The following is a 27321-nucleotide window of genomic DNA, read 5'->3' on the forward strand; positions in this document are numbered from 1 at the left end:
GGAGATAAACGTTATTATATAAGATATAGAAAAAAAATATTTGAACCTCTATACTTTCATAATTTCTATATTTTTATTCCTATAAAATCTCGAAAATTCATGTTTTTCTTTTTAGTATGTAAAACATAAAATTATAAATAAAAACATGTTTCTGAGTAAAATTAATTACCTGAAATATAATTTATATTAAAAATTAAAATTTTATTAATATTTATCTCTACATTCGTAAGTCAAAATTGTTTGCGATAAAACTATAAGAAAAATGTAATAAGTAAAAATGAATGAATTGAAATATTAAGTAAATAAAATAACAAAAATGTAAAATACCTACCTATTTTACTCGAAAATAATACTAATAAAATAATAAAACTAATATAATAAAATACAAAGAATTAAATAAACAAAGAGGTTTTATTACAATGATTAATCGGTTGAGACTTCAACAATACAGAAATCTGTGTCAAAAAAATCAACTAAATATTATATAGTTGATGGCACGTTAAATACACTACCAAAGAAAATTACCAAAATGACAGATGATTCAGTGCATATATCTCGGCTAAAGGATGTTTCATTAAGGAGTCTTCCCACTGTGACATTTTCAAAAAATAAAAAAAATTTTTTTTGCATCTTACAGTTTAACATCATAAAAATATAATCCTAAAGTATAAAATATAAAATCAAAAAATTGGCGAAATTACAGGCTTTGAAGCGGAGCGGCGCGCAGGTAGAAATCGGAAAATCGTAAAACTTTAAACACGTTTTTTTCAAAACAACATTTTTCAAGTCAATCTAACTACGATATCTCAAAAACGGATTGTCCGATTCACTTCAAACTTGACAGATATGTTCAGTAAATGTCTTTTTATTTCTCATACTACAACTAAATTAATATTTGCAAAATTCAATTTTTGCAACTTAAAAAACTGGAGGTTTTTTTTTGCAAAAATCGAAACTTTTTCCGCATGTTGTCATTTTTGCGTGCTGTTTGGGATAACAGCTGATTTTATGATTACCGTAAACAAAAAATATTTTTACGCACTCCGGTAAAATACACGCTATCTTAAACAAGCAAATCAATATTTTTAAATAAAAAAAAATACTGGATATTCACAAAATGTTTAAATAAATTTACAAAGTTTCAGATTGATACGTCTTATACTATTTTTATAAAATATTCCGAAAAATTACCTTATTTTTCGACTGTCACAGTAGGAAGACCGCTTAAATTATGCCCGGTAACGTTGAACGAGACAATCCTGACATTTTCAATATATTTCACATATCATATATGGCAATGTATAGCGCTGATACATTAGAAACAATATTTGAATATAATAAGTGTCCCTTGAATATATTGTGTGTCCTCTATATTTTTTCAAATCTCTTAATTTAAAAGGTGACCATAAGGATTGTGTTGAAATTCGTTTCTCCATCGCTTTCTATGTCAATAACTGATGTAACTGTAGTGATTTTATATAGATGTAGTTTAATACATATTTTTCCCAATCTTTCGGATAATTTCTCGCTTCAAACCCAGAACCCGAGCAGCTTTCCGAATCGAGGAATTTGGATTTTCTTTGAAATATGCTTTAACCGTATTAATTGTTTCGTGTAAGTTACACGGTGTAACGGTACAAGATGGGCCGGGTTCATCTGTACCATCATACAGAATGCCTTTCTCAATATAATTATCAATAACCCTGCGAAAATACAATATATCAAAAAATGAGTAAAATCTCAGATCATCAGCATGTGTTAGGTGTAGGTTAGATATTAAGACGCGATTCCAGGAAGGAAGCATACCTTCTGAGTACAGATTTGCTTGACACTTTATTGCCATATTTACTATAAAATGCACGATACGCCTCAGTATAGTTTTTGCCTGTATTGCGGAAGGAGTTGATAAGAAACTCTTTTTCTTCAATGCTTAGCTCGTCCATTCTGACACTCGTAAACCGACTTGTATAACGACTCAAATAAAATTAACGGAAATTAAGTACCGGAATATAATCAGTTAAGTGACCGCCGAAATTGAGAAGAAAAAATATAACCGTTTATTTTCAACACAATCCTAATGTCACCTGTATGTACTTCATGGGATTCTGGATCAAGTTTTAAAAACCGTTTTTAAATACATTAATCTGAAAATTTAATGAATAAAACAGATACATTGATCTCTTTATTTTAAAACATTCAACAATTACACATGGAACTAACGTAATTCGGCATAAATCGTATAAAATACACTTGTGGCGTGATGGAAGTTAATAGAGGAACTAAAGCTCACTAGCACTGCGAAGAAGTGCAAAACAATAACAATAATAGATGGATTTAGGCCGGTATTCATAGTCCGTTCTTATATTCAAGATTGTCTTAAGTAGGGACTTATATTTGCTCTCTTCGTCAGACACAATCACTTAAGACGATCTTGAATATAAGAACAGACTATGAATACCGCCTTTAATGCATTCACTTCGGGGCGAGTCTGGCGCTGCATGTGAAAGTGTACGCACGTAATTATATAGCGCTCAAAAGTGTTCTGTGCAATTTTATACGCAGTATGCAAATTTGTCTAGTTAGACAGTGTATTTTGATTATCAGCAAATTTTTAGCTGTTCGTCGAGAGGCCAGGCTCGGGTTTCTTCGCAGGAAAGCCTGCTTTCATCGCTTCGAAGTGCGGCATCCTTCCCGATACTTTCCCATGTGGGCGACATGCCTCGCTCCCGGTCACGTTCCCGCCTCAAAGGCAACAAAGGCAAGTCTAAGCAAAATGCCGGGGTAAGCAATCAGAAGAAAATTCCTGGCCTCTCGACGAACAGCTAAAAATTTGCTGATAATCAAAATGCACTGTCTAACTAGACAAATTTGCGTACTGCGTATAAAATTGCACAAAACACTTTTGAGCGCTACATAATCACGTGCGTACACTTATTTTTTGTTAAAATTATGCATTTCCGGGACAGAAAGCTTCTATTACTGGACACGGAATCACCGACGAATTCCGGGACTTTTCCGGAAATCTCAGCCACCTGGCAATCCTATTCCCAACTGATATACTCTCCTTGTAAGATGACAATAGACATAATAACTTGAGAAACACAACAGAAATTACAAATCGAAAAAACAGAGTGAAGACAGACAGTATAGAGATAGCCAAATTTTTGCCATGTGAATTAAACTGTACGAATCATAAACTTAAAATTCTTATGAAAAATAAAGACATCAATGTACTTATCTGTTTTAAGAAAATCAGAAAAGCAGAAACTCGATGGACAGAATGCAAAAAAATTGCAAAGAACAAAGTAAGATTAAGTTTCGATTGATTCATCAAAAGTATCGTCAGTATTTTAGTTTTAGTACCAGATGAGTCAATTCGTCATAAGATTCGCCCACGAGGGTGACACTGCCTATGCTTCGCTATGCTTTTACATGTCCCTTGAATGTCTCCGTTCGCCCAGAAAATCCGCTAGTTCCGACCAGCATACATCGATTGCGTTCACGCGACTATTTAATTTCTAACTTATATATAATAATGTATTGTGTTCAAAATATTTGGATAAACTCCACATAAACCATAGTACACTGTGATCATTTTTTTATGATAACATTTTAAACTGAAATAACTTTTTTTTTAAGATAGAAAGACGAGTCGAAAATTAGAATGTATACGAGGGCTGTATGATAAGTACCCGTGTTAGGGAAGAAAACGCATTAAAAAAAAAATTTTTTTACTTATTTTTCAACATAGTCTCCTTTCAGCTCGATACACTTAATCCAGCGATATTCCAACATTTTTATACCATCCAAAAAATATGATTTGTCGAACTCCGCAAAATAGGCCTCTGTTTCGGCGATGATTTCCTCGTTTGACGTGAACCGCTTTCCGCCAAGCCATTTTTTCATGTTTGGAAATAAATAGAAATCGCAGGGAGCCAAATCTGGAGAATAGGGTGGATGAGACAGCAATTCGTAGCGTAATTCGACCAGTTTTGCAGTGGCGATTGCGGACGAATGAGCTGGTGCGTTGTCATGATGAAAGAGCACTTTTTTCTTCGCCAAATGAGGCCGTTTTCTTTTCAATTTAGCGTCGAATCGGCCCAATAAATCGGTTGTTGTCCTTCCCTTCTCCAAATAGTCGGTGAAAATAATGCCTCGCGAATCCCAAAAAACGGTGACCATAATCTTTCCGGCCGATGGAACCGTTTTTGCCTTCTTTAGAGCAGGTTCGCCAGGTGAAATCCACTGTTTTGACTGTTCTTTCGTTTCTGGCGCGTAGTGATGGATCCATGTTTCGTCAACAGTGACGAAACGCCGCAGAAACTCTTTCGGATTGCGCTTAAACATGTCCAAACAGTGCTTCGAAGTTGTCATGCGATTCCGTTTTTGTTCCACTGTGAGCAAACGCGGCACCCATCTCGCCAATAGCTTTCTTATGCCCAATTTTTCGTGTAGGATATTTTGTACGTGTTCAATTGAGATGTTTACAATGTCAGCAATCTCTCTGATCTTCACCCGGCGGTCTGCTAACACGATATCATGGATTTTGTTGACCATATCCTCCGTAGTCACCTCAATCGGACGACCTGGGCGCTCTTCATCAAAAACGGATGTTCGGCCACGCTTAAATTCATTGAACCAATATCTGATGGTAGTCATCGAAGGTGCATGATCCTTATAAACGACATGCAACTTCACTTTGATTTCCTCACACGTCTTCCCATCCAAAAAAAGGAATCGATCACTGACCGATATTGCTCTTTTTCCATGGTTGCAAACAAACATAATCTTGTCCACTTTTAACAGTTGTCAAAACAAAACTACTCGATAAATCTGTTTGAAATTTTGACTGGCGTCGTTTAAAAGATGACGTTAAACGATGGTATACAGACTTTGAGTCAATGATGCTTTCTGTCGTTAAACACGGGTACTTATCATACAGCCCTCGTAGTTTCCTTGAAAGTTTTTTTCTGATTATTTAGAAGTCTCTTACGAGTCTCTTTTTACTTGATGGATATTTTGGTTCCATAATGTTAAGCACAGATCAAACAAGCCTCCTACGAAAGTTTTTACAAGTTTTTTGATAATAACGACTAAAATATTGGAGTTAAGTAAAATATGTATAAGACCTTATTTGTAGAGCTTTTTATGAGCTTCATTTTTTGTTTGACAATTTTTTCCGTACAATGAATACTTTCTGAAATAATTAATAAAAATAGTTTTACCTTTGAGGAAGGCGGAGGGAGCATTTGCGCCAAAAATCCATTTGAGAATATTATTTACTAGATAAAATAAGTATTTAGGCTGAATATCAGCCAAATCGGAGGTGATAACTTTTCGGAAGTCTACTCAAATATTTTACTTTTTAAATTTTTTTTTAATTTTATTTTTCAAAATATTTTACTTTTTTATTTTTCTTCGGTAGTACAAATAAACGATGCGGGTCGATTTATGCACCACCAAACTGTTGGTGGCGCGGATTAATGTTCCTAATAAATGAAGGAAGGTACAATTTCATGCAGCGAAAAACTTTGCTGGCGAAGTTTCCTCACTCCGCCGATTCATGTGAAAATGCGTAGTCAGCGAAGGAACGCTCATAGTTCGACATGCTAAACTATCAGCGAAGCAACGCAGCGAAATAAACGAAAAACACCTGCTCTGTTTTGTGACACTACACTACATATGACCGAAGACTATCATAATCTACAAATGTAGCAAACGACAAAACCTGGCCGGCAGTGTCATCCCCGTAGATTCGCCTAACTTTATTCATTCATTAAAAGTATTGCCAGTACTGATAATCAATACTTAACAATACTTTTGATAAGCCAATAAAATTAGGCGTATCTTATGATGAATTGACTCATCTAATATTAAAACTACATCCAAAATTTACTGCTAATATCAGATAACCAAAAAAGTTTATGCAGTTTTTCATAATTTTTTAAATATGAACTCAGTTTCTATATTACACTTTATATTAAAGATTTGATAAGATGAAATTCAGGAGTATCTCTATTCATAAAGAGGCATTTCTTTCTGAATAAATGCTATCGTTGCACTGTATATGCGTACATTTATTTACTCTTTCAATATTATAGCTGTGTCTGTGAAGAATTTATAAATATATGTAGATGATAATTTACATTTTATATTATATAAAGCAGCATTGTCCAACCTTTTTTCAAAAAATTACGTTTGACCATTAGATTACGATTGACTGGCTGGATGTCCCTGATATAAAGTATCAATGCAATGAAAGAGAAGTGCTATATACAAATAGATCCTTGTAAAATTCATGTTATTTAATCTTTAATATTTTCTTCGTTTATTTTTCATTCCTATACGCGCGCCCTTTCTTGTCCCAGAAACGATACTTCGGAACTTACCCGCATTCTTTTTCTTCTTTCTGTAAAATAAATGTACGATTTGTTAAAATGGCAATAATTTAGAAAAAATAGTATTAATAAATAATTTTATACAAATACGGGATTTTTTCTCTAAAGTAAAAATATTCTCCACCTTTTGTTCAATGCAGATCTCGTCAAAGGTAGATATGCGTAAGGATCTGGTTTGCCCTTCTTTTTAATATCTCCTCCAGCCTTTATTGCGCGGTATTCCGAACCAGGTTCGCGTTCTACCTTTCTCGTTTTAAGTGGCCGGTGAATACCTGATCCACCCGCTGTAATTAACAATAAAAGTTAAAACGGAATAATTAATTAACAGTAGAATATCACAAATACTAATGATCTACATTGTTTGCCGTTACTGTTTTAATATTATTTATGAATGAAAAAATCGTTATAATTTTTATGATTGAAAAAATTGTCATAATTTTTTAATTCTTTGTTCATACTTTCATTGATAGAATGTTTTTTTTTAATATGTAGCTAAACTTTATAAGTATATCGTCCCCCTTATGTCAAAACCAATTATGCCAATTTTCGAATTTTTCACTAATGTCATTTTCTTATCTAATTTTGGAGAAAGATTCTAGCCAGAAACGCGAATGCGATAGCAATAGTAAATCAGTGCTTGAATAACCTGAAGAAATTACAATAAAACAAGAATCTGATTTTTCAGAGCAAATTAAATTTTAAAATAAATTTAATTTTAAAATTGCACATTCGTGGTTCTGGCATAAAGGCAACGATATATTTTGAAAACATTTTGTACATGAAATATCAATTATTAATGAATATTTGTTTAAAAAAATTGAAGTCAATGATTTTGAAATATAAAACTTCATTACCTTGATACTTCGACGTTGACTGACTTTTTAAACTCATAACGTCTGATACACTTTCATTATATTTACGTTTTCTGTCAGCAGCCTTCGCGCTTGTCACCGATACATTATCTTCGTCTTCTGTAGGGAGTACAGATATTATCATGATATCATCATTCCAAAGCATTCATAATAGAGCAATTACTAATTACACCTTACCGTAATCGTCTTCTGAATCGCTTCGAAGGAAGGAAACTTTTCCCTTTTTCTTATTCCCTGTTTCAGTATCGCTATCCTTCTCATTCTCATCCCTAATGATCAGACGACCATCGGGTGCAGTCTTGAAGCCGTAATCTTTTGTTTTTTTCACAAGAGTCTTCATATTTGAGACACCTGGCTGTGTAGCTGAAACATATATAATTATGCGCTATTACTTCTCCTTCGAAAATAAAAAAGTGCAGAACAAATGATATTTAAATAAGATATAACTAATTCTGCATTTCGTTCTAGACAAAAAAATCAGTTAAACCACAATTTAAGAGCTCTATGCAAAAATTTTCCATAATCTCACTTGTGATATTTCTGGCGGCGGCAGGATCTATAAGATCGACGATGTTCTCCTCGTTTTCTTGAATCCACGTGTCCTTTTTCAGCGTTTTTCTCTTATTCTTCTTCGGCTCCTCGGTCTCCGTAGTGTCAAACTCTTCGTCGCTGTCGGCCAGTATCTCTTCTATACTCTTGGGCCTCCTCTTGGCGTTAAATTCCTCATCATTGTCATTCTCCAGTTTCTTCGCCCTTTCGAGTTCCCGCCTCTTCCTCTTTGTGTCCTCTATCTTATTGATGTTCTTCAGTCTTTTGTGCAAGATCGCATCTTTGGCCGGCACCATACCTGATATCGGCCCAATGCCAAACTTCCTGATCAATTTCGTAAAGATGTCGCGCATCTTTTGGCGAAAGTGGCGCTTGCAATCCTCATTTATCTGCGACAGAGCGTTGACTATGCATGACAAGCTCGGAGCTAGCACGGCGGACGACATTACGCCAATGTACACCTTCGTGTAGGATAACGCGGACTCCACTATCTCCCTCGTGGGACTCGTCATGATCGTACAGGTGTGCTGCAAGATCTCCTCAATGATCTCGGCGCTTAAGGAGGTGTGGTAATGATATGTGACAGAGGCCAGAGCCAGCAAAGTGGCGCTTACGTACTTCTGCTCGCCACCCAAGCCCACCATCAGCATATTCATATAGTCCCTGAGATGTTCGAAATTGTCGAGGAATTTCTCGACAATCGCATTGATCAACTGATACGCCGAGGTGCGACATCTCTCATTCATATCCTTGATGCACAGTACAGCCTCCGGCACGATCGCCTCCAGGAACTTGGTCTTCTCGAGCTGCGGATGCATCTTCACAAGATGCGTCAGACACCTCAAACGCGCTCCTCTACTAGTCTTGCTTACGCTGGTCGCCGACAATATCAGCGTCTTCTGAATCTTGCGTCTGTGCTCGTCGAGGAACTGTCTGCACACCTCTTTGTCGCCGGTGCATATCTCCTCGAGAAATCGGTAAGCCTTCTTCTGCTCCTTTTGCTTAGTTTCGTCCTTGAGAACGGGCACGCACATGTCGTAATACTTGGCCAGCTTGTCGGCGTCCGTATAGCCGATCAGCACTCTTATCAGATCGGCAATGCTCTCCTTGAAGAAATCCGTCGAGTCGGGCGCGTCGAGCTTGCTCAACGCTCGCTCGAACAGTTCATTCGCCATTTCTTTGTTCGTTATCGTCATATAAGTCTTGATCGTGTCGAGCGCAGCGAGACGTTGTCCCTCCTCGTCCGTGCCGTTCGGTTGCGTCGTGTACAGATTGAAGAGAATCGGCAGATAGTTCTTCGCGAAGCGGGCGAGCTCGGCGGTGGCATCAGTGTGCGCGTTCTGCGTCGCTTTGCTGATCAGTTTCCTCAGAGCAGCCATCACGGGTAACCTCAGGTTCTTCTGATCGCTGATAATTAGACCCAACAACTTGGCGATATGCTGGAAATTCTCTTTCACGTCGCTAGCGTTGTTGCATATGCTCGGTAGAATCGACCAGATCTGCGGTATCAGGAATTCGTACGTCTTCCCGTTTATTGGTTCCTTCGACTTCTCCTCGCACTGTAAAGCAATGGGCAGTAAAACGTCCTTGAAGAGGGAGATTGTGCCGCCGATTATAGATTCCTTCAACAGCGGAATCAACCAGCCCCGTTTCAGATTTATCGTATCGTCGTCGATTTGTAGGGGGAGAACGTTCAATACAGCCTGCGGCCCCATGGCTCGAATCGCCGCTCCGATTGCGTATTCCACGTCGTTGTTGTACGCAAAGTTGTAAGAGTCACGCAATTCACCTAGAGACTTGACGATATCCAGAAGTCCCTGGAGCTGTAACTTGCCGAATGTTTGAAAGAGCAAGGCTATAAGATGAAGAACATGATGCCAGGCTTTGAGGTACTGATAACTCAACGCCTTGTGCATCATCGAGACAATCTGAGTAAAGACGAAACTATGCCTCTTAACTCGCTCCTCGTTCTCGCAAAGTGGCGCCACGCACTCCTGAATAATGATTTTGATAGTATGCGACGCGCCAGAGATGACCTCCGCTTTGTCGGACAGCCAGAGTTCGATGCACTTTTGCAAGATCTTCGGTATAAGATCGTCGTCCAACATCGAACGAGGACGAACAACGTTGGAGGAGGCTGAGCACAAGCTGAATGCGTGCGCCAGATTACAGTGAGCTTCCTGCATGACCGCCAGCCACGCCAAAATCGGCTGCGTGTCGGTCACGGGTGGCTGATAGTCGTAAAGAGCTCTAATAATATCCACGTTCCTTTGCAGAGGTAATGTCGCCTCTGACGGCCGTGAGATGAACAATCCGTGCAGCGTTTGCAAACAACACAGCGTTATTAGGGCATTCTTCAACGTCATGATACTCAGTAGATGCTCACAGATGGTTTTGACATACGACTTGGGCAGCTGATGCATTACGTCTTTCAACAGTGTGAGATTGTGCAGAATCGCGGTGACCTTGAACGGTGATCCTGGATCACAAGCAGCGTTTATTTGCGCGATGCAGTGCATCGCAATTTGCCCCGCAGCCGGATGATGCGTCGGTGGCTTTTCAGTCTTCATTACGTCGCTGCCATTAAGAATAGCGCATATCGCGTGCTGAGCAGATTTACGCACCTTTGGTTTTGAGTGAGCAGTAAATGATAATATAGCATCCAACACTCGTGTTGTTGAAGAATCAGCCCAGGTAGCGGCCTCCTGTGCTCTCAACAGCACCGATAAACAACCTATGCAGTGTCGTAGAATGAGGAAGTTCTCGGTGACAGCATACTTTGATAGAATTTGAAGAAAAACCTGGCTTGTTGCACCAAATTGCACATTAAGCACACTCTTCGGTACTGTTTTCAAACTCATTCCAAGCAATGACAATGTTGCTGCCACAGAAGTATCCTCTTCCACTGTCTCCAAAGTGCTCATCAGTGCAGCAAAATATTCTGTTGAGCTCTCCTTACCGCCATTTTGCTTGATAATTTCTGTGACAGCTGATAGTACTGCCAGCATTTCCTTATGTATGATCGAACTTGACTGAAAGTGGCTGAGAAAGTTATTGAAAGAAATATTGGAACAATTACTGTAATTGGTGGCAAATGTGTCGAAGGTATTCACTGTCCCATCTATAGTGCTTTCAGGCTGATCTTCGTCAATGTCGAGCTTCGCAAGCTGAGGCTGGATTCCTTGGATAGCGTCATGTTTCTTCAGATCTTCCTTCGTAATACCCGGTGCACCGGAAAGATCTTTGAAGAACATACTTGTCGACTGTTCGCGGTGTTTCATGGTCGCCGGGTTGGAACTGGAACTCTGCCCTTTGGCCCATCGCTTTGCCTTCTTTCTGCTTCCTAGACGAGGACCTAACTTGCCCATCTTCGCAAACTTGAGAGTACTGACAATTTGTAAAACTGCTTGAGAGCATGTAAATGTACCACGTGGAAGTGCGTAATCGAAGAGGTTAAGTCATACTCTTCTTGTTTAATTATAAACTTTCGTCAAAAGCGCAATGCTATTTCTTATGTCCTCTTCCTTCCGATTCAATTTTACTTTCTAAAATTAACAAACATTGTCGTAATTAATGGTACTTTATATATTATTTAAATATAAAATACAAATCATAGGTTACCTTACCACATTTTCAGCGATGGAAAATGTGAAGAAAGAGATCTCTCGCGCGCATGCGTAATTTATGCGTAATTTATGCAAGGTCACATCGTGGCATTCAACCATAGAGCTTAAGCCTGCATCAGACTATGCAACTTATTGCAGCAATTTGCATGCGATCTAGTAAACTGCTAAAATGCACCATACAACACACAGCATTTCTAGTAATTGGCTAGATTGGATGCTGGCTTTATATATCTGGTGACGCCTTTGTCCTATCTCTTTCGTGTATAAGAGTAGAATAGAAATATTTTTTATATTATTTTATAAAAATATATTTTATACTGTCATAAGACAAAATAAAAAATACTGATAATAATATAGCCTATAAAACAAAATATACTTTTGTATATTTCCAATAAAAAGACACATTCAACAAAAATTCTAAAATTGTAGACATATTTCATAAATTATGCACTGCCTGTACAAATAAAATGTTAGATATTGATTACTTCATCTATTACATAAACTTAGATTATTATACTTTATGTAGCTGCTGAATGAAATAGTTTCATTTTCTTCTATCATTTCCAGTTCAGTTTATGAAAAGATCCTTATTTTTAAACTAAAAATAAATATAGATAAAAAAATAGAAGATTATTTCAAAACAATGTGACTTTATTCGTTCATATGGTCGATTCATATGAAATTTACGTGTACTAAGTAGCTGTTACAATTACAAAGAGCAATTCTTGGTTTTTACGTTCACTGTTTCTTCCATTTTCCAAGACATCATTTTAGACGTTTTCGTTCAATCGACACAGAACACGTACTATTATATTAAACGTTATCTAACGATCGTCGTCTCGATTTTTCAGGTGACAAGTCGTTAAGATTGGCTCGCATTGCGCACGCAAAGATATTTTCTACATCATAATTCAGAACCAGTTACACTTTTAAGCTGATCTCTAACAATGTAGCGCATATTGCTTCCTCTTTGCCACTCGCATTTTAGCATGAGCGCGAAAGCTTATTATTAACGACAATATCGACAGTATATACTTTTTTTTTTTTTTCATTAACAAAGAGTGCGTTTCAGCTCTAAATAAATATTCGTTTGAAAAGAAAACGTATCAGCAAAATATTGTATATAAATCTACATAAAAATTACTTAAAGAATATATTTCTACAGAACCTTTAATAATATTCAGTATTAAGTGGGATTAAACTGCTCTCGCCGCATTAGCGCTTTTGTGATGCGAGCAGCAAGGAAACGACAGCAAGCACGACATCCAAAAATTGGCACAAAAGTGCAATTAATTCTGAGATACGCTACATAAACGAGGAACATGTATAATAAATATCGAATAACAGTTGCGGTACTTATGGTAGTATGAAGTAGTAGAATGCAGCGTACACGTACTATAGCAGCGGCTATAAAAAGTATCTACTATGCACGAGTTTGTTACATTCGCGCTACTTATTTTCTGTCTTTATCTGTTTTTGTCCTTTCTTTCTTCCTTTCATTTCATGGTCTATTTTTACTCACACTCGCTTACACACATTCTCTCCCTCTCTCTCTCTCCCCCCCTCTCATACACTCACACACACGCTCTCTTTCTCTCGCAAATTCTTACTTGTCCCTTCTCGTTCCACAACACTTTATTTCTTCACCTACATTTTTCTCTGTTATCATTGTAATCATTATCGTCAATATGCCATTATGTATTCGACCGAAATCGTTACCGCTTGCTTTATTAACGATTAAAATCATCGATAACTCGGCCGCTGGTTATCTATGCACTTGATATCAGTCCATTATTTGTTCATCTCGTAACACAAACAATAGACTCTTTTCAGAATGTCCAACAATGTCTATTAACATCCTTTAGCTATTCACACATTTTCGAAACCATTTTTTCCATCTCGACGTCCGTGTCGATGTCGTGATGTGCGTGACTACTCGCACTGCTGTTGCTGATCGGAACCGTAGTGTTAGTAGCAATAGGATTAGCCGTTGTGGTAGTCGCGGATGCCGCGACTGTCGACGGTGTGTTCGGTGTTGTGCCTGGAGTTCCTGAAAGTTCGATCGGTGAGCCTGGCGATGCGAGAGGTTCGGCCAAATCCTCCAATCCTTTCGGGGTTGGCAGTTTATTCAGTTCCTCCCTTAATAACCTGTAGTGTCTCTATAAATAAAAAAAGATACACGATCAACTTAGATGTCCGTAGATGTATATTTGTACAAATGACAAATCTTAAGGCTCTAAATCTCTCGCCGCAGTCATATTGAATTATGACGTTAGATGCGAGCAACCATAAAACACTTTTTCTCACAAATCTTGCAAACCTTATTCAAAATAAATTAGTGTTTTAAATCCTCAAAATATACCGCACACTCTCTTTCCGATTTATAGATTAATAAATAGCTGCAAGTCTTGATAGATTGTTATAACGTTCATTTTTGCTGTAACATAACTATTCATTAAATTATACATTACATTTACTAATGTAAAACAATAAAACATAAAGTATGTCTTATATTATATTGTGAAATTTCAGTAGTGTGGTATGCAAAAAGAATATTTCATTAGAAACATTTATTTTAGATTTCTCGCTTCTGACGTCAAGCGTTGTCGCAGCACGGAAATAAAAAATTTAAAAAACATGTACTCAACAATATTCAACAAAAACAATGCTTACCCTCAAAGACATCGCATTAAGAGAAATCGTACGACCCGATCTACGATCAGATCCGTGCATTTCCATGTCCCTTATCCATCCTTCTAATTGTGCAACAATCTCATGTCTTTTTATCCAAAAGTGCGTATGTATGACCTGTCGCAAAGTAACTAAAGTTTAATCGTATGCAAAAAGCAATATATTATAAAATCTTTGATATTTTTTTATTTCATATATAATCTCTACGAATCCATTCTTATGACATATAGCACACAAGTGAATCTCTCAGACTTTGGAGAAAAATTCTCAGAAAATTTCACACATTTTTATTTAAAATTTCAGACAAAAATAAAACATGCAAATTTAGAATAAATTGGGTTATTGTATAAGTTTCTTAATATTTTCTTATATTCATAGAAAAAAAATTAAAAACTGAACAATTTCGAATATCAAATTAGTAGAAAAAGTACTGAATACCTTAGTACAAATTGATAAAAAAATGAAGGATTAATCGATCGATGATAAAATAAAAGCAAAATCTTCAAAGAAAACTCCACGGAAGAGTTACAATAAAGTGCTCTAATAATTTTGAACTTTTCTAGATGTAGTAAATACTCTGCACATATCGTAGATTAATCATTATTACGTTAATGTAATAATTTCGTTTGGCTGAAAACATTAGTACATATATTACATACAGATTTTTGTCAATTGGAATAAATCCGTAGAAAATGCTTATCAAAGAAATCAAAACAAGTGAATACAAGAAGGAGAGCATACCTCTTTGAAGCACGGGCAAGGATTGCGTATTTGATCGAGCATTGCCCACTTGGCAGTAGCCTGACAAATATTCGCATTGTACTCTTGACTAGATTGAGCACCGCTCGATGTGCCTCGTGAGCGTTCGTACCCAGGCTCGTTGAAGTAGGGCTCAGATACTAGGATTAGCGATTGTATCGATACTAAGACCTATTTTCAATCAAATAATAACATCACAATTATCATTTTGTATTTCTATTCGAATTTTCAAGTTCTTAAAACTAGACGATTTATATCATTCGTGACAGAATGTGAAGTAAAAAATCGCTAATTTGTATATTTACGTAATAGAAAATAGATGTGAAGAATTTTCTCACCTGAAGAAAACTACTCGTATGCGCGTTCCATTTTTCCTCAGGCCGGCCGTGCCAAGTGTTCAACACGCTGAGACAGACCTTTCCATCATTGTATAAATTCGGATTAAAGCGCACGGTGTGACGACCGGTTGTCTCTAAGTTTATTAACATTGGGCTATTAGGATAATCAGGAGGGAAGTATACGTCAAATTCAAAACAGCCGTTTGCGTACGGCGTTTCTGCTGGCCCCGTTATGAGTACCTTTAACAATCGTATACATTGATGTCACATTGCGGCGAATATGTTACGTTCTGATTTTTTTTAATCCTTAAGCATCAACGTGAATGTCGAGAAAAATCAAATATTTCTTTACGCTTGTAAAGTTTGATAACATTTGCTGACTATTGAACATGCAACAACGAAATAAAAAATGTATTCACATTACAATATAATAATAATTGTGATATTGAATGCACTTTATTTACACTAACGTCATGGAAATACATGTTGATGCTTAAGAGTTAATTAGCTGTTAATTAACTCTAGTTAACCCTGCTGTTCCGTTCGTTTTTTATTTAGGGCAGCCTTTAATATCGAAGCATCTTATTTTTTTATCAGCTTCTTTTGGCGAATTTAGAAAAGAATTTCTTTTAGCAAAAAAAGCTGAAAGACCATTATTTATAATTTTTTCTTAGTTTTTAATATAGTATATCTTTTAATAAAAGCTTGAAATTAAAATTCCACTTAAAATTGACTAAAAATATAATTCTACTGATCTAACAAACTATAATAAAAAATAAAAGATGCAGCAATTATGGGATTTTGTATGTTTTTCAATTTTCAGTTAAATGTATTTGTTTTTGCAAGCCTTTAATTAAAATATTATAATATATTCATTTATTTGCACTTTAAAAATAATTGTCTACAAATAGACAATTAACAAAAACATCTAAAATCGCCAAAATAAATGTTTACACAATAGTTATACTTAATGATAAAAATAGACAAGTAGTGGTCAACGGAGCAATAGGTTTAAATAGAGCGTCACATGAAAAAATAACATACCTTCATGATGTCCAATCTATCCGCGTCGCATCTTACAAAGACGCTACTGCTATAAGACAAAGGTAATGCTGTTGAGAGTGTGACGGCTTCTTGAGCTAATCTTTTCACTCGTGTCGGATGACTTCTCTCACCGGCAGCCCTTACATTCGATTCAAAGTGATACGAAACGGCAAATTTATAGCCTCCGCCATCTGAATTTTCGGTAATCATTTCGTAGGTATCTGCAATGTATATTAAGTATTAATTACTAATATCATTCTTTTTTATACGAGTACAAAGAATTGAAAGCTTATTTTAGATTTTGAATCTTAACATAAACTTGAAGGCCGATGCTAGATTTTCGTGCTATCTAATTTTTATTTTTAACAATATAAACGTTTCGGTCGTCAAACGTGACTTTCTTCAGTGTGTGACAATCTAATCCTTTAACTTTGATATCGTTAAATTCAACTTCTTCTTAATTCTATCTCTTTTATCTATGCTATTTTAGATTGAAATGGTGTACATTAAAAACCGAATAAAATAAAATAACAAAGTAATGCCGAGCTGCTCTCTAATTTATATTTATTAATATTGGAACTATTAAAAAATTAAAAAACATAAAACAAATTATAAAATTCTCTCATTAGATAAAAAATATTTAATCACTTTTAAAACTTTGTCATTTTCTAATCATGATCAAATTATTCATCTCTTCTTGATTTACTCGATAAATTGTATTTTATTTTTAACAAAAAACTCACCAAACTGGAGATTTTTCATCACTTCCAAATATCGGTGCTCAAGGCTCGAGCGTAGCGGCAGTTCTGGCGCCGTCGGGCTCGATCCGGATAACTCTTCGCTGATACCGGACAATCGACACGTGGCATTTTGCACTATAGTCGCGCTCTCCTGTATGTCGGGTATCAGTGTGGCCAGACCTTCATCCTGCTCGGTGTCGTCAGGGTACTTGGAGATCACCTTCATGTTCGTCTTGTTGCCCCTCGTGCGGTTTATTTTATTCACATACGTGTCCACGCAGACTCGCATGCTCGATAAGAGGGACACCACGGACGGCTCTCCAGATCGGCCGCCGCGCGGCAGTAGGAGCGGCGCCAGTTGGCTGGAGAGAGCCATAGCGCGTAGCAGTTGCAGGACCGCGCGATACAGAGGAATGTGTCTGGCCATATCCAAAACAGAGTCATTCCGCAGGTATGACGACAACGCTGGTACTAGACAGGAACGCGCTAACAAATCGGGAAACGGAGCGGGCAATTCCCGTTGCGGTTGCCCACTGCCGCCCGATGCACCGATGTAACTGGCGAGCACTTGCAGCAACACCGTCACATGCTCGTCCTCGCATCGCTGGCGCAACAGAGCCTGCTCGACGTTCCAAGATTGCTGCGTGGATCCCGTGCCAAAACCGGTGCCCTTCGCCCAATAGAGATGCGAGTTGTCATCGCTACGTCCGCCATTACTGCTGCCACTCTGACCCGTCTTGTGCTCGGCCGAGCCATCGTTCTGTCCGGTTTGGTGCGTGAATATCGCCAGGCAGTTGAGCAGCAGCAACATGGCGCCTACTTCTATGGTCGTCCCTCGGAGGAGCAGGCCGTCGTCGGTGGTCGGCGGCGTGGCGTCCAGCAATTGCTTCAGTACTTGGAACGGTAAGGTCGGCAACGAAGCAGCCAACGGTGAGGTTAGCACTTCACCGCCCTCACCGTCGTCCGAGACGCCAAGGGCGAGTCGTAGCAGGCACTGCGCCCGCTTCTTGTCTCTTAGCAGCACCTCGGCGTAGCCCGGCAGTCGCAGAAACAGACCAAAAGCTGCGAGGGAATGCGGCGGCACATACGGCGCCGGAACTGACGTTTTCGGCGTGCAATCTATTCTACCGTCCATCAGGGCGTCGTAAATATCCTCGTTGGGCTCCAGCTTCACCCAGTCGGCGTCCATTTGCTCCAGCGACGGTGATATCTCGACGGGGAACGACGGCCTGCCGGGATCTGGATACACCAATGGCAAATGACGCGCCAGGACTGCCAATCCACCACCAGCGCTGAACACGCCCAATGAGCTCTCTATGCTTCTGTAGTTTAATAGCTCGCTGTCGCTCTGTTTCGCCGCGTCTTCTGCAAACAAATGAGCGCGTACAAACAAATGCTCGCATCAGCTCCTTACATTTCTACGTATCGTCACTCAATTATTTTTCGAATATTTTAACTTAAAGTAAAAAAAAAAAAAAACTAGCATTTAAATGTTGCGCTGAAAGGGAAAACAATATAGCGTCGTTCGTATATAAAGAGACATCTCACTTTTTGTCTCACCGAACATTGCTCGCATTAAACGGACAGCAAGAAAAATGGATGAAATACCTTTAGAGTCCTTATTGCGCTGGCGTAAGATCAAATGTAAGCACGGCTCGGACAACGAGACGCCGCTGTCCTCGGCGATCGCCAGAAGCTGAGCGATCGTAAGTTGAGATGGCAGAGGAGTATTCGGATAAGACGAATGTATTAGATACTGCTGATTCGTCGTGTTCGTTGAATTCGCTTGCACGTTAGTGACTTTGACTACTGGCGTTCCGTCTACAAAGAAAAATTAATCATTCTTACTGTAAAAATGAGCCTGTAAAGACTCGATGAAGATCTAATGGCAAACGTACCAGAATTCAAACGCGTTTTACGGATAATAGGACCGCGAGCTTGCGATCTATTCGACGCTTCTTTAGCTCGCTTGTCTTTCGCCGTGTTTCCGGCAGCCACACTGAGAGTGTCCACTACTAGCGCCATTCCGGATTCCCACAGCTCGCGAGAACGGTTATTTCCATTGGAACTGTTTTCGTTACCTTTATACGTGTTCGGAGGTAATAAGAGAAGCCATGTTCCTTAAAAATTGGAATCCAAACAATTATTTTTGGCATTCTTTCTTTGATAATAAAATTTAATCGGACAAAGATAATAATTTCACGCTTTAATTAAAAAATAATTTATGATAGTAGTTTCTTAAATTTTTTTTAAGTTAAGACATGAACAAAATATTCGCTTTTTTTCATGCAGCAGACCATACTTCGTACCGATATTAATTTTCTCTCTCATTATATAAGAAACATTTGTCAGTGGCACGTTTCACACGATTGCTTTGCTACAATTGCTACAATTACTATTGTCATCCCGAAATTCGTCAATTCGGACCCTTTCGATATGCAATGTTCCTGAGCGCGCGAAATTTTAACAAGCTGATTGGTGAATTTTAAATCTGATCGAAAACTGTAACAGCCTCGACATTTTGGCATATGTATATATACAAAATAAATAAATAAATACTAAATCACACCATTCTCCCTTCACTTTTGCAAAATGCATTTATTATTCTAAAGCATCTTGTCCTATCCACCAAATAATACTAAATAATATTCTTTTAATGATTTTTAACATAGATCTAGATATATTTTGTTATTAGAAAACGATATACTCTATTTCCCTCATTCCTCTTTGTCTATGTCCGCAATATACAAATTGCAGCAGTGAACTTTCTCTTTTACAGCCTTAAATCTTCTATGAGTCTTTCTTCAGTACTTTATTTTTTGTTATAATTATTATTCTTTTCCAATTGAACACAAATGCGTGCTTATAGAAAGCATTACTTTTAGTAGACAAATTTCATGAGCAGACATCCAAAAAAAAGTTTCTACAAAGACAAATCTGTATTGTTATAAAAACAAACATACCCGACACTTGCTGCAATATATCCGCCACCGTTGCCTGCGTCGACATGTATAATAACTGATGATAGTGACCAAGCGGATGAGCAGGGTGCGGCGGCATAGACGGCATGCTGTGATTGGCAGCAGTTGCTGAAACTTTCATAGGAGCTTCCGACGTTACGGAAACCAATACTTTTTCACCCTCCAAGAGCAATTGCAGAATTAATCTCCGTGTGAATCCGGATATGCCGTGGAAATATCGTACATCTAGATGCAAAATAATATATATTACTCAACGAAAATCGATTTCGCTGAATTAATTCGTTCATCGTAATAATGTTATCGACGAGGGAAAAAGAATTTGAAACCACTCAAACGACATTCAATAGAGAATCGTGCCATTTTCAAGTATACTTACTAGAAGTAGTTCGTTGTTGAGAAATGACTTCAGTCAAAAGTTTCGCTAGCAGCTTTTGATTGGCCAAATGGCACCAGCAACATCTCGACAAGAATTTAATCATAGCACTTTCCAACGTTGCATATGACGTGCTTATCTTCGAACAACTATAATTGCGAAACAAATGAGTGAGTATAGATATTAAATAATTGTCATCTAGAAGACACAAATAAACAATAATACATAGTTAAAAGCAAATGGATAACAATATTATTGCGCCTTGGTAATAAAAACTGAATTCACAAGCATCGCTGGTCTTACATTATTTACGTCATACAACATTGTCATCTCTAAGATATTGTTTCTTCTGAGGTATATCTGAGGTGAATTACATCAGAATGTTCATTAAAACTTTGGAAAAAAAATATCATAATTTTTCAGACATTTTTTATCAAAGTTTCAGACAGAATTAAAGCATTTTTATATGCAAATTTCGAATAAGTTTGTTTATTGCATGAGTCTTTTAATCTTTTCTACGCATAAAGAAAGAGTCACTAAGTTTCGAATATTAAATTTCAACAAAATTCAGAGACAATTTGGTCGATCACAAAAGTACAAATTTCTGATTTCTCCAAGCGAGAGAAATTATTTTGTGAGTTTTAGGTTTTCAAGTAATAAACACCTTGTATATAAATGTAAATACCTTGACGCGGATGCGGATGGGCTTTCGATAGGACGATTACTAAGAAGCGACAGAAGGGGTAACCAGAAATCACGACCTTCTGTACCAAGCCAGTCGCGCATTCTTCCTTCCGAACATACGAGCGTTAAAAATTCAATCACTATTGCTATATTTTCTGGTTTTGTCATGTTTAGTCGATCTGGAAAAGAAAAAAACAATTCGTATATATCTTGCGCAACATTGTCTTAAATCTACGTTTAAAAATAAAATAGATATCATGTTACGCAGCTTCGCAACACCAATTTTTCGAAGATACGAATTCAGAAATAGCCTCAATTATCAAGATATATATTTACCAGAATAATTGTTTGATCCGGAACTTGTATCTGCTGCCTTCGGATCGCCGTCAGTCGGGCTAACGTCTTCAGATGCGTTACTTTCGTTATTGTCGCCCGACGCCATTCTATTATTTCGCTGTTTGGATTTCTCCAAGTTACAAAATTCTGAAGAGATCAAAACATGTTATCGTTAATAAATCTAACAAGTTCGCTTAAAAATCTCAATTATTTCTAACTTAAATTTTCGATTTTTTGAAATTACGGAAACTTTACAATTTGTGTGGATTGTCTAAAAGAGGCAAGCTTTATGCACTTGACGCAAAGTAAAGAATTTCACCTGTGATTGAATCCGTCAGCAAGGCGGGAAGACCGCAATCAATTAATTGTTGAATACCAGGTGGAGAACGCGCCGCCGCGGCAACAGTCAGTAGCTGTTCTTCTGTTAAATGTAATCGTTCGTGTTCCAGCAGCTTAAACTGATAATACCACCCTTTGGCATTAATTCCGCTCTTCTTATCGTCCGTACGATCCTCGTTCTTTTTACGATCGTCGAACATAGACATAGACGGATTCGCGGTGGCATTGGCTGCTAAGGTCAACACCCACTCCAAAAGCAAACCGAACAACGACGGTCTCACGTAGCAAAAAGCGCACAGTACAGAGTCAATCGCTTGCTTCAAGGTCGAGTTGTTTCCGAGAGTTTGAGTCCATTTGTACAATGAGCTGTTTAATAAACATTCTGGATTAATTTCAGATAATAGCATAGTGATAAATTTCAAATAGCAATAACAATGCATTAAATAGTTTTATGTATTGGGTTATGTAATAAGTAATTTCTGATTTTCTAATAGACGGTGTTCTTGTTTTTTTACGCAGCATGCTTAAAAAAACGTGATACAAGCAAAACTTGATTATAACTTCGATAAACAAATATTTAATTATAAAAAGAATTTTTTAAATATTTAATTTATGTGTTAATCAAACTACGCTTTTTCTGACAAAAAAGTAAACAGATTTATTTGAAAAATCTGAAATTATTTATCACACAACTCAATAATTTTGAAACAAATAAAATAATTTTTTAACTTAAAATTTGAATAATCTGAAAAATAATTTAAAAATAATGAATTTCTGTTATCATTTATAACATCTAAATTTGCTGCAAAAAAAGAAGCTCAAAACCATTCCGAAAATGATATTTATGCACTGCGGAAATCAATTTAGGCTACAAACTCGAATAGAAAGAACATAAATTATAAAGCAAAATATAAATTATGAAAGGATTATTTTAAAGTGAAATATGAGTTGTCGAATATAAAGCATATGTGACTAAAGAATCGTACTAGAACATTTCGTCCGTCAGTAGGACTTGCAGATCATAATTGTGGTTCTGCTGTTGATGAGTCTTCCAGATGATCGAAGATACGCAGTGAATGTACACAGCTGGCGGATTCATGGAATTGGGGTTGCTGCCTGTGTTCGAAATTCCATTCACGGCCGATGCCTGCAGCCATGCAAGAACGGCCTTCATGCGAGCTTCCGTGCTGGAGTCCCGAATGGAGCACAGTTGTTGAAGCAATTCAATCACTAATTGTACTATGGACGTTTCCTGAGAAGTCACGGCTCCTGTCAAGTATTAATATATCAGCGTTTTAAATGTTGCCGTGAAAATCTCATAAACTTAAGAAAAAAGATCACTATACCAAATATTTCATATAGAGGCAGCCTTAGATCTTCGCAAAATTCCGCAAGCAACAGATATTTTTTTTTCATTGAAATATTAATAAAATTATTATTTATTATATGAAAGATTGAATGGCAAAAAGTGGTGTAAGCCAGTTTGTGTGTGTAGAAGAAAAAGTAGATAAATCAAATATTATTAAACTATTCACTCACAAATATTGAAAGTTATTTTCGGAAATAACAAAATAAAGAACTTAAGAGTCAATAGATGTTGATGTCAAAATATATTTGCAAAAATTATTAACAAATGTTTCGGCCTGTCATCAAACCACTTATTAATGGTTAATAATTTTTGCAAATATATTTCGGCACTAATATCTAGCTACAACTCTCAAGATCTTTGTTATAATTTATTTTTTACATTATCACAGAGCCTTGTTCAATCTTATTTTCAGAAAATTATTTAATCTACTAAAATGATAAATTGTTCAGTATGTATAACTTTTATTACAACCATATTTTCTAAATAAATCTAACCGTTTAAATTACGTTTCGGTTATAAATATAATGTAGGGAAATAAAAAGAGAGAGAAAGAGGAAGGGGAGAATCGTTTTTCTTTTGCCATTCACAAAATGTTTTACTTACGTAGAGTTTAACTGATATTGAAAATGCAGTTTCTCTTGAAATGCAAGGCGCTCAAGATGGTCGCGTAAAGTCTAATCGATGTCTAAGGCCATCTCTGATTTTGTTTGCAGAAAACAGAGAACGAAGCAATACCTTGGAAGAAAGGGGTAGACCTGTTGTTGAGTAAGAGACCAATGAGACGGAGTCCAAGCTCTCGAGAGTGTAAGCCAAGTTGTAATAGAACCCTCTCCAAGTTGGGAGTAAAGAGAGACGGTGCTGGGAGTAACAGGAGATTGCAGCATGCCTCGACCAGGCCTTCGACCGAAGCCGCGGAATTAAGCACTTCGGCGGCCAAATCGCTGTTCAGTGTGCTCACCGATAAGCACTGATGCAGTAATCGCAACCAACCCAAGCTGCATAAACGTTGTCAGAAATAATTTTTTTTTAATCTTTACAGCCGCGAGAAAGATATAAATCATTTAACTCGTTAAATGGCCAATCGTCTCATCGGTGGAGCAAACATTTTGAATTGAAGTATGCACCATCTCATTAAATTCTTCAAAAAAAAATAATTTTATATTGTATGTATAATAAATATTTCCCAAATATAGCAGAGAATAATATTTTGATATCAGTAAATTACAAATACAAAATCAGGATTTTTATATTAAAATGTGTATTTTTGCATTATATTCTTCAAAGAAAAAAATAATCTAAAATAATTTTATATAGAATATTTTCAAAATACAACCTAATCTAACATTATTTTAATATAAAATCAGCAAAAAGAAATTATCTTTAATATTAAAACCTCCAGAAAATAGAAACAATAATACTCTCATTCAAATCTTTTATGGCTTTTAATGAGTTAAATGCGATTATTCAGGACATCAATAAAGCTGACACTTAATAGTCGAGATAATTGAAAACAGTGTTTGTTACCTGGTCTTTGTCAATTGTTCCTCGTCTATGGTGTCAGGGCTGGTCTTAATTTCGCCGAACGCGGTGGTACCGAGCAATCTGATTTGACTGAGATTTATGTTCGTTGAGTCGCGCGGTTTGTACAAGCGCACCAATACGGAAGTCGCGACTTCTGGCTGCGACAGGGTGATGCGTATGTATGTTAAGCCTGCCGTCGGCATCGGAGGACAAACTGGTGTCAGCGGACCGTTGCTTTCTCTTGAAATTTCAAGTGCTACAGCTGAGGGACATGCTAAACATACAATATATGCACACGTTATCTTATGTTACGAGAGAAATGAAATCTTATCAATCGCTGCATCCTGCATCAGAGCCAACTTACTGGACAACGCTGTGAGATGCGGTTGCAATTCCACCTTTTTCAGTAGAATGGCGCACGGTAAAATGATAGTCAGATCGACCCACGCCTCGTCCGGATAAAAATGGTACGACCACGCCGGCGTTCTTGTACGCTTATGCGGGGTGGCGTTTTGTATGAGAACGTCCGCGGCTTGCGCGGTCGGATTCAGCCAGGATATCGTGCCGAGTGGCGCGAAGTTCAGCAAACCGTCGTCGTGGGTCTCTAATGAGAAGACACCTTTCTTGCTGCTGCTCGCCGTCATCTGCATCACGTTTGGTGCGTTCGACAGATGCTCCATGACAAGTGCGATCACTCCAGGTGAGGCAGACGTGCTGGCGGCCCCACTGTTACTCGATCTTACGAGATTCTCGCAGAGCACTTTTACACCGCCCATCGTGGTAAATACAGATAGCGATGACGCGTTGTCTAATACTCTTAAGATGTACCAAAGAAGAGGCTCGGACAGCTGTGTGACTCCCAATTCGGTTTCCTCGCACGCTGCAAAATATTACCGTTTGAAATTATGCACTCTATCTTGCTTTCATGTAAAATCTAATATGAGAAAATAACAATATCTATATGATATTCTGTAACGTAAATTCTTACACGAAGAGAGATAGTGGTAAAGCGGTTTGAGAACTAGAGTAGGATCGCTGGCTTTTTTCGTAAGGGTCGTCAGAAGCTGGAACGTCGCATCCGGTATCGAAGCTGGATCGCCAAGCTCGGTAGTCGATGCTGCGCTCGCGCTCTCTCCTAAGAGCATAGCTAATGAAGATCCCGTGCTATGACCGAGAGCGCCTAGTAAACGCATCATAGTCGGTTCATGCTGTAAAACTTAAGAATAAGATTCAATTAATACATAAACTCGGTACATCTTGCGAAGCGCGATAATACGTTATCAGAGTATCTACTATATCTATTAAGCTAGCAACCCCCTCACAAAAAATGGAAATAAAACTTATACTAAAATTTAGTATTTAGGTGCTCTATTTTTAATTGCTCGAGCCGCTTAGCAGGAATTTACAATTAAAAATAGGAACGCTAGCTGAACGTTAAGCTGGCATTTCCACTATTAAATAATATAAAAAATTCAAAAGTAAATACATGACAATTTAATACTTTTTAAGTGCTTTTAGAAGCTATAAACAAAATCAATCTATCTTTTATAGTTTAAAAGATATGAGTCGATTAAAATATTAAATTTAAAAAAGTATTGAAAAGAGAAGATAAATCAATCAGCTTTGTACAAAATAAAAACAAAATCTTTGAAGAAACATTCTTGATAAAAATTTCCAGGAAAATTTTTTGATTTTTAAAAAAGAATTCTTTAAAAATTCCAGATTTCTTGAATTCTCCAGATACTAGATACTTTGAGGTTATCTTTTACAATAATAATTTCCAATTTTTTTTTTAATCATGTAAGTTGCGAAAAAATTTTTTACAAGTGAAAGTATTCTGTATGTTGTCAAAATTATTAGACATATTAAAACTAGGCGCTTGTAATTAATTTATTTAGTTGAATATTAAATAATTAGTTGAGATATAAATAAAAAAATCAAATTTTGCTTCAATATATGTAACGCCAAAATTTCTTGACAGGAATTATAAATTGGAGATTCCATTCTACAATGTATATTAATAATTACCAGTGTCAGCGAGGCAAGGTACGCAAGGCTTGCTAGTTTTCGATTGTTGCAAACAAAATGAAGTTAACTGTTCCGCCGCTTTGCTCTCATCCGTTTGCCAAGTACTCGCTCTCATCTGAGAATCGCTCGAATTGCCTTCAGAGTTCCAAGTTTCGGGCAGTCTCACTTCTGCTGGTTCTTCCGGTCGATCTTGGCGAGTCTGTAAAATATCGGGCATATTAAGATAACCCAGAATATAAAATATGAATATAAACGGAAAGAAGTGCAAATCAATACATCTTGAATTTAAATAAAAGATGTTATATTTATATAGATGATTCTTGGTATTTAACGAGGTCCAAGTATTTTAAGACTTCTGGTCTTTTATTCCAATCATGTTACATGTTACAAAGAGAGAAACTAATGTAACAAATTTGTTAATATTTAATATATAAAATAATATAGAATACGTACGCTCGATAATGGAGTTTGGACGAGGGTGCACACTAATTTAATGAGAGCCACGATTAAAGTGTCCCACGACGCGGGACGACATTGCCTTGAGTCACCGCCAAATACGCCAGCGAATAGACCACCGAAGCTGCCGGACTGATTGGCCGAGTCAACCGCACCTCCGCATTGTACGCCAACTGTTATAACAAATCTCGTGTGGTGAAACTTGTCAATTTTTTGT

The 27321-nt window shown here is 37.1% G+C and overlaps 2 protein-coding genes across 4 annotated transcripts in view; both read right to left on the reverse strand.

The window, feature by feature from the left end:
* Positions 1-6056: 6056 nt before the first annotated feature.
* Positions 6057-11926, reverse strand: LOC105676762 (RRP12-like protein). The gene is made up of 6 exons (XM_012374905.2): positions 11446-11926; positions 7800-11364; positions 7448-7633; positions 7253-7369; positions 6523-6682; positions 6057-6409 (listed from the first exon to the last, which is right to left on the reverse strand). The coding sequence occupies exons 2-6, from the start codon at positions 11185-11187 to the stop codon at positions 6313-6315; spliced, it is 3948 nt and encodes a 1315-aa protein (XP_012230328.1). The 5' UTR covers positions 11188-11364; positions 11446-11926; the 3' UTR covers positions 6057-6312.
* A 149-nt stretch (positions 11927-12075) lies between these two features.
* Positions 12076-27321, reverse strand: part of Bruce (BIR repeat containing ubiquitin-conjugating enzyme) — a 36712-nt gene continuing 21466 nt past the window's right edge. For 2 of the 3 annotated variants that reach the window (XM_067356335.1, XM_067356328.1), the window contains 20 exons: positions 27102-27277; positions 26649-26847; positions 25609-25836; positions 24985-25500; positions 24624-24894; positions 23835-24094; positions 22717-22999; positions 21711-22096; positions 21392-21538; positions 21057-21234; positions 20375-20520; positions 19981-20223; positions 18916-19137; positions 18626-18838; positions 17021-18382; positions 16278-16498; positions 15234-15473; positions 14878-15066; positions 14119-14253; positions 12076-13604 (listed from right to left, as the gene is read on the reverse strand). In XM_067356335.1, coding sequence (XP_067212436.1) covers positions 13311-13604; positions 14119-14253; positions 14878-15066; positions 15234-15473; positions 16278-16498; positions 17021-18382; positions 18626-18838; positions 18916-19137; positions 19981-20223; positions 20375-20520; positions 21057-21234; positions 21392-21538; positions 21711-22096; positions 22717-22999; positions 23835-24094; positions 24624-24894; positions 24985-25500; positions 25609-25836; positions 26649-26847; positions 27102-27277 — 5909 coding nt within the window. In that variant the 3' untranslated portion in view covers positions 12076-13310. The remainder of the gene's footprint in view (positions 13605-14118; positions 14254-14877; positions 15067-15233; positions 15474-16277; positions 16499-17020; positions 18383-18625; positions 18839-18915; positions 19138-19980; positions 20224-20374; positions 20521-21056; positions 21235-21391; positions 21539-21710; positions 22097-22716; positions 23000-23834; positions 24095-24623; positions 24895-24984; positions 25501-25608; positions 25837-26648; positions 26848-27101; positions 27278-27321) is intronic. The other variant, XM_067356329.1, reaches the window with a different exon arrangement.

Source organism: Linepithema humile, chromosome 1 (genome assembly GCF_040581485.1).
Source record: "Linepithema humile isolate Giens D197 chromosome 1, Lhum_UNIL_v1.0, whole genome shotgun sequence".
In the NCBI taxonomy this organism is placed as follows: Eukaryota; Metazoa; Arthropoda; class Insecta; order Hymenoptera; family Formicidae; genus Linepithema; species Linepithema humile.